Source organism: Malania oleifera, chromosome 10 (genome assembly GCF_029873635.1).
Source record: "Malania oleifera isolate guangnan ecotype guangnan chromosome 10, ASM2987363v1, whole genome shotgun sequence".
NCBI lineage: Eukaryota > Viridiplantae > Streptophyta > Magnoliopsida > Santalales > Ximeniaceae > Malania > Malania oleifera.
Window position 1 is genome coordinate 36,996,552 of NC_080426.1, and position 8,826 is coordinate 37,005,377.

The 8,826-nt window shown below is 34.8% G+C and overlaps 1 protein-coding gene across 1 annotated transcript in view; it reads right to left on the reverse strand.

Annotated features, from left to right (window-relative positions):
* Window positions 1-7,959, reverse strand: part of LOC131166616 (uncharacterized) — a 28,955-nt gene extending 20,996 nt beyond the window's left edge. The window contains exon 1 of the mRNA XM_058125201.1: window positions 7,789-7,959. Coding sequence (XP_057981184.1) covers window positions 7,789-7,959 — 171 coding nt within the window. The remainder of the gene's footprint in view (window positions 1-7,788) is intronic.
* Between the last annotated feature and the right edge of the window lie 867 nt (window positions 7,960-8,826).

Sequence of the window (8,826 nt, forward strand, 5' to 3'; positions counted from 1 at the left end):
TTTTTTCATTAAAAAATGGAATATATTAACCAAATGGTTACTCTTATCAACAATGTATCCATACAATCTAGTTCTTTACATGTTAAGATTGTGACACATAATCGACAAGAAGATCTCATATAAGCGGTGTCACATCACTTGTGATGTTCACTAAAATACATAATAGCGTACGATCGTAATCATTTTTTTCTTTTCTTTTCTTTTCTTAATGTGGTAATGTACTCGTTTTTATTGTCCTTTTTAAAAAAAAAAAAAAAAATCTACCTACCTATTACTATTGAAATCTTTTGTCTAACAAATTGAGCAATTAATGTGACTCTTTGAATTTTTTTTTTTTTTTTGATAATCTTGGAGCTTAAGTCACCATCGTGTCACTTTGGAAGCAGCATCAAACCCTTGGGTGAAAGTCGTCCGCCCATTGATGCACTCCTGATAATTCACCGACATAATGTCTTAAGAGAGAATCAAATCCGTGACTTTGGTCACAAGTCGCCCTTACCAATTGAATTCTATTTTGACAGAGTCTTATAAGAAATGGTTCTTTCATATAAAATTTAAAATCATGTACCAATTTCATCATAGTACATATCATGTTAGTATTTGAATTAGATAAATTATTATATTAGGCTACCTAAACATGTCACATTTTAGTCAATCAATCATATACTTAGATTTTAAACGATTTTGAACTAAAAATTATCAATATAAGTTATTTTTAAAAAAAAATAGATATTCATAAGTAAAAGTTAAAGAATATTTTTCTCTCGTATTTTAGTTTATTTTTTCATATTTTCTAAGTAAAAGTTGGGAATTGTTCTTGCAAGTCTCTCTCTCATATTTTCTATTATAAGGATGTGTTTAGTAGAATGAACTTTCTTTTTTGTAGATTTCTGAATTTTTTAACACATTTGTGGCTGATGCATGTTTATCTTTATTCTAGGATTAAATAACAATTAGTGAATATAATTAGAGTACAAAAATGCACGATATTAATACAAATTAAAATATATTATAATAGAAATAAAAAATTAATGTAATTATTTTTCATTAACTACCATAATTTTAAATTCACATTTTAGTATTGCAAGGATAATCGTATTGAAACCGAAGATTGAAAATTATGAAAACACTTTTTGAATGATTTTTATTATCTTTTCAAACTTTTATTTGTTTCAGTTTTATATAATTTAAATTATATTTTATTTTATTTTTCATTAAAATTTTATATAAACTATATTTAATCATAAAAAATACCCTAAATATTAAATTTTATAAAAGAAAATAGCCCTGGAAATAAAAAATAAAAAATAAAAAACTTCAAAATTTAAAAAAAAAAAAACATAGAAGGAAATTCATTTTCTTTTAGGATAGTTTGGATAAAAATTTGAGACGTAAAAAATGAAAAAAAAAAATAAAATAAGAAGGAGATTCATTTATCCCTAGATTTTCCCTCTGTATCAAATATAATAAAAAAAAGTATTCTAATATGATTAAAATTAAGAAAAATCCAATGTTAAGGATGTGTAAAATTAAAATTTTATTCATTAACTTAACATATTTTTTATTTTCTTTTTCATTTTTCTTAATAACTAAATATAAAAAATGGACCCCTTATTTTTATTTTTCTTTCTCAATATTTTCTAAGTTTTAAATAAGTCGTTAATGAATATGAAAACTCCAATATAAATGACACTAAATGGTCCATAATATTTAATTTTAAAGTTTACATTGAACATAATTTTTTCACCACAGTCTGCCCCTAACCCCAATTGTTAATAATACCATAGTTATTTTTCACCACTATTAACACCATCACCCCCTTCCCTTTCCCCACCACATCACATTGGATACTATGGTTGTAACACCCCGAACCCTTAAATTCGGGTCTGGTGCGTTATAATTGATATAATTCTGATAATCCATAATTCATAATATACGCAACAAAAAACATAAATATAATCTCCATAATCCATAATACAGTAATACCACAATACCGTAATACCAGAGTTTACTATCTCTATCTAAATTCCATATAATTCATCCAACACCTACATTTCCACAAATACATATATCTCCAAAATCATTTTAGCATTTTCACAATCATTCATCCCTCAACATCCTTAGACATAAAACGACATAAAACATTAAACATATATATTTACATCCAAAACGTCATCAACATATAACCTATTGCTTTATATTCCTTAAAAAGACTAAATATTGTCGAGCTCCCTAAGCCCGACATTAAAGATGTCCTGGAAAAGAAATAATTATATTTGGGTGAGACACATCTCAGTAAGGGAAGAAACATATATATTAAAATAGCGTGTGGCTAACATGAGGTATAAAGATATCATTTTAAATACATTTGAAAATCATTATCATAACATTGAAATCGTTTTCTAAACCTAAACAATCACATGCAAATATTTTTACCCACGAGGTTACCCAAGGATAGAGGTGATTACCCACCCATACAAGTAGCACCCCTCTACCCTGATACTTAGGTAATCCTAAGGTCACAACTAAAGCATATCAGGACGCTCACCTTACTCAATAAGCCCTCAAGTATTAGATTAATCTCGTACTCACACAGTTCAACAATAATTTACCGGCAAAGGTCCTAAGGATAGGGAAATCTACCTATCCATACAAGTAGGTTTCCTCTGCCCTAGTACGTTATGCAGCTATTGCCACATCTGAAACTACTAGTGCACTCGCTTTTCTCAGCAAGCCCTCAGGAAAAGAGTACGCCCCGCCCAAATCATAGCATATTCTACGTACATAAATACTTCTAATATCATAATACATCATTCTTTCTATCTTTATTTAATCATACACATCCATTCATGTTCATAGGTTAACATTACATTGCATTTCACTTTAAGTGACTCTTTCCCATTTATATCGTTCACGTTTCACATTTCATTTCATTACATTGTCATTTCATTGCATAATATTTTTATTTCATTCATTTGTACTACAGCTGGTTTTTAGTCATCATCAGTTAGTACGCATAGAAATACGCTAGAATCTGCTAACATGACTGTCTTTCAGCTGTCTTACATTTATATGGTTGCATTTAACATACACAGACAACATTGTCCATATCATATTTTACTTTCAATACTTTACTTGCTTAGCCTGCATCTCATACATTTTATATATATATTTGCACAGAATCTCATGCCACACAATTTAACAGTAATTTCATACATATTCCTATAAAATAAGTCAACCCACATTTAACATTTATATGCTGAAATTACATTTTATTTCTTACATAAATTCCTCAGAAAATTACTTTTCACTTTCATCCATTTACTTTCACATATATAGCTATATAAGCATTCTTATGCTCAGAAAACATGGTTTTACATGGTTGGCATTTTAAATCCACATAAACACACACACACACACACATATATATAACACATAATCTATTTTAATTCATGAAAAACCTGATTTAATACATAAATTTCCCTCTTACCTAACTTTTGAGCTATGCTGATAGGATCCCTGAACTGATACCCACAGCGTCCACTTGAACCCTAAATCTAAAAATCCTATTTAATTAAAATAAATTCCAACTACCTCATATTTTAGGAAAAACACATATTTACTACTTTCTAGGCTCCAAATAACATTATTCATTAAGGAAATCCCAAAATAACTCACTTACCCTGATTTTGGGATGTTTTCCAAACCCCTCAATCCAACGATCAGCTCCTACAGCCTTGCAAAGAATGATCCTACGAACCCCGTGGTGGTTCCAGATCATCAAACCAGGTCAAATCCAGTCCAAAATCAAAGAGAGAAGGCTGGGAGACCGTTTTAGAGAAAGAGAGAGAGAGAGAGAGAGAGAGAGAGAGAGAGAGAGAGAGAGAGAGAGAGAGAGAGAGAGAGAGAGAGTTCACGCTGAAAAATGAAGAACAATCTATTTATAGACAGGGCTTTGTCGACGAGACACATGGATTCGTCGACAAGGCACTGTAGAGACTTCGTCAACGAGAAAATACCTTCGTCGCCAAAATTCAGAGTTCCAAAAATACTCTCTCGGGATTCCTTCGTTGACGAGGAACTGGTGTTTGTCGACGATCTTAGAAAGGCACTTGTCGACGAAGATAGGACATTCGTCGACGAGGCTTGCTTTTCTTTTAAAAATCCCTTCATTTTTCCCTTATTATCCATTGATCCATTTCATTTATTATATTTCTTAATTATTTTAATCTCCGGGTCATTACAATGGTAGTCTTTGCCATTACCACCATTGCTTTTCTGTCCATAACCACCAACCCCTCCTTTTAAATATGCCCAAATTATTATTTTAAATAAAAAAATTATGATTCTTAACCGAAATGATGCTATCTTGGCACCATCATTGAAATCATTCATTACCACGGTAGACAACCCAATTTTAACCAACCCACCCCAAGAAGACCCAGTGTAATAAGGGTTGACTTTGAGTCTTGAATTGAGCCCTTTTTCAAAACTAAGACCCTAAGTCCCCATAATTTCAAAAAAATAAAACTTGATTCCTTTTGATTTTAGTTAGTCGAGCTCCTTTGAAATTGAGTTTTGTAATTTTTAGTTTGAGTTTTTGATTTTCCAAAATAGAGTCTCTCAAGTTTTCAAATCAAGTTATTAGATATTTAAATTGAGTCTTTTTGGTTTTAATATAGGTTCATTTAGTGGCAAAATTAATCTCTTTTATTAATTGAGGCCCCGTAATTTCAAAACCAATTTCCCTTATTAGGCTAAGTATTGTGATTTAAGTTTAGGAATTCTAAATTTGAGTCCTTCAAATGCCAAATCGAGTTTTTAGATCTTAAGTCGAGCCTTTCAAAAGTTTTTAAATTGAGTCTTTTAATTTTCAAATTAGGTCTTTTAATTTTGAAACCAGGTTTTTTGCAAGTCTTAAGATCATTTTTTTTTTTTATTACGAGATGTCATTTTGGCAAGGTTGGTCAACTTGTGAAATTGGAATTTTGGGGGTTCAAAATTGGAATGTATAAATCAAGTCATATATTTTATTGAGAAGAGGGGGCACGTGCCCAATGATTGTAAGGTACAAGGGAATGTGACAAAGGCACATGGTACATACAGAAAAAATATATACAAAAAAGGTGCAAATACAAGGTACAAAGAAATGTTGTAGTACATAGGAACATGAGGGTACATCCATTATACATAAAAAAAATTACAAAAAATAATAAATAATAAATACAAAAGAAACCAAGCCAATCCCCTATTACCAGCTGCCATAGAACACCTTGAAGCTTCCCGCGCACAAAGAAAACCAGCAAAGTCAGTTGTTGATTGGGAAAAAAATGCAAAAATTGAAATCACATGTGCAATGACAGAGAATGAGGTTGTTAGAAAATATTCCCTGCTAGCATCAGGGAATAAAGAAGGAAATTCTGTTAATCCATGCTGGAAGGGAAGCCAATTTGGCGCCAAATCAGACCCCAAGCCTCCCTATAAATAGGGAGGCTCGCATAGTGCACCCTACACATAATCAGAGTGCATTACAAGAGAAGCTCTACAGAAACTCTGTAGAGATTGAGAGAGAAAAGGAGAGCTAGAAAAACCCTACAGAAATTTAGAGAGAGAAGGAGACTCTGCAGGAATTGAGAGCTTTAGAAAAGTGCAAAGAGTAGATAGCAGAGCTCAGAAGCTCACCCAAAACAGACACACCGGAAGCAGAACCATACTAAGGGCATACCACACATTCAGAATACCAAATTAGACGCGCATAAATAGACACAAGAGTTGGATAAGAAGACCGGAGGAGAAAGAAGGTGAAGGTGCGCACAGACAGATAGACGAGTTGGATAAGAAGACCAAAGGAGAAAGAAGGTGAAGGTGAAATCTAAATTGCTCTTTAACTGTTTTGTTTAATCCATACTCTGGTTCTATGTGGGTATGAATGTAGGTACCCCCCCCCCTTTTCTTAAGTCTCAAGTTTAGACCCGAACCCCTTCCCGAACTTGGGTTTGAAACCTTTGATACCCACCAGAAGATCCGGAATCCATTGACCCAGGACAAGCCCACAAACAGCCCGGTCCACTCCCCATTCTTAACTGAGCCTAGGTTCAATTTAAAAAGAAAGCCAAAGCCCGAACCTAAGCCCAAACCCAAAGCCCGCCTATTTTAAAAATCACCCAGGGCCCAACTCATTTTCAAAATACCCAGCCCAAGCTCTTTTTGAAAGCCCCTAAAGCCCATTCATTTTAAAAATAGCACTGGCCCAAGTGTGTTTTAAACGAGCCCAACTTTGTTTTCAAAACACCCAGCCTAAGTTCCCATTTAAAAATCCCGGGGCCCGAGGCTCATTCATCTAATTTGAGCCCGTTGTTTTTAAAACTGAATCCAAGCCCAATTTTAAACTCGCCCGAAGCCCCAAGAACATTTTAACCCCAAGCCCATTTTTAGAAATAACCCCCGGGCCCACAACACAAGCACAAACCCTTTGCATGTGCGCACTAAACTCACTCGGGTCCACCCAAGTCAACTCACCAGGTTCATACGAGTCAAGCTCATCCCTGAACCCTAACCTTCGAAGCAAAAACCCTAATCCAAACAATACGGAAACCCTAGCCCTAAACAAGTTCACACACAGACTTGAATCACAGAACAGGCATACACAGATCATAGCAATATCACACTTGGGCCATTCACAAAATAATCATACAAAAATTTTCAAATAAAAAAATAAAAAAAAAAAAACTTATCTTTGGATGCCGAAGCAACCTCCTTGAGGTTACCATTGACCGTTTGCCTCAGAACGCCCCTGTGGATGATCACCGTTCACCAGGGTCTCTCCGAAGGGTCCTTAGGTCATCCAAATCTAACTAATGGAAGCTTGAGTTGTTTCTTTTATTTGGGACCATGACTCCTCAGAGAGTTGTTGAGAGGGCTAAAGCGCTCAGTAGGCTCGAATCAAGGAGTTGAAATAAGAGAAGCTGGGAAATAGGGTTTCTAGGTTTGAAGTGCAGTTAGAAAGAAATTGGAAGGAATAAGAGAGGGTTTCGTTTGTAGGTATTTTAGAGAGATGAAAAGTAGAGAAAAAAGAGGTAAAGAGAGAAAGCTTAGAGGTGAGTGAGAGATCGCAAGACTAGGGTTTCTGAGAACCCTCAGTGAAAAACAGAAGCAGAGAAGGACGAAGAGAAAGGAGGATTTTCGAGAGCATAGGATTTGAAACCCTTAGGGTCTCAGATCCCTCGAAGCAAGAAGAGACAAGAGAGATTGAGAGAGTTGGAGAGGAGAGAGTTGTAGACGAAAGAAGAGAGATTGGGAGGGTTACAGGACAGAGCGAGTTACAGAGAGGGAGAAACCCTAGGGTTTCTGAGTTTCGATCGAAGAAGAAAAAGGAAGAACAGATAAGGAAGAGAGGGAAGAGAGTATTCGAGAAGGAGAGGGAATGGAAATGAGGTGAGAGACAAAAATTTGGGTTTAAGTAGGTAAAGCCTCGAGACCACAGGATCAAGACACGTGGCTCTCTATCTTCCATTCGATAAAGTGACTGTGTGGTCGAATCTCAACTGTTCGTGCTCTGTTTTCTTAACGCGGTGAAGATCTCGCCACGTCGCCAATCCGAGTATACCTTGATGACGACCACATAATTTGGCTTCCTGGCAACGACTCAAATCTCCCATGTCAGCAATCCAGGCCAATCAAATCTCAGTCATCCAATCTCTGCAGCCCTGCAATAGCCATGATGGCACCATACCAAAAGCCCCCTCGATCTCCGTTCGCCATTCAGTCCCCCACACCTGGCATCCTTACCTCCACATCCGCACAGCCTTGCACGGCTTTCTGAGAGTCGTTAGATCGCCCCCTCGTGTCAACGGCCATGATGAAGCCACGTGGTCGATCTGGGTCACATTTGACCCACTGCTCGGCTGCTGACACGCGGCTGCGGCCCTGACCCGGCCTTAAATCGATTGACCTCCCCATTGATCGGCTATTCTCTGAACCGTTTTGGTCCCTCGAACCGGTCTTGACCCGGTTCGTCTGATTTTGTTTATTATATTATATTATCTAATCAATTAATAATTCTACAAAAACTCAAGAAAAATCATTAAAAAAATTGAAAAAAAATATTTTTGACCTGATTCTACTATTTTATTTAAATTGTCTTTTTATTTTTTTTGAAAAAAATATGAAAATTTATTTTAAAAATTCTAAAAAATTACAAAAAAAATAATATACAAATATCCTTCACGTTGGAAATTTGTCTTTGCAAAATTTTTCATTCTCAAATGAGCTCCCAAACCTCCCAAGATAATATTTTCATACTTACAAAAAATTCTACAAGATTTCAAAATTTTGGGAGTATATTTTGTATAATATTTTCTTGATTTTCTATTTCTATGATTGCAACAAAAGTATATGACCTTTTCAAACTTTGTGTATCTAGAGAATATGTACATATTGTATATTATATGTGTTGTTCATTTATTTACATTTTGTAAATTCACAAAGGGAGTAATTTAAAAGGCTATTAAATTTAATTTGAGAGATAATTTTCGATTAAGAACGAACGTGTAGAGGATGCTATTACTTTCTCCTTGCGTAACCGAACTCTCAATATATGCTTTAATAATACAGATTGATTTTACTTTTAATTGGATAGTATTCACGTATTCTAGTCACACTTTAAAAAATTAATAACCGACTCCATCACATTTATTAAAATACCTTTTTCAGTTTGCACCACTGGGGCAACCATTCTGCTCCGCCAGGAACATCGCAATTACCACCATTTTTTCAGTCACCCTTACACACGCTCGCTTATGGATGACACCACCGCCACCACCGCCA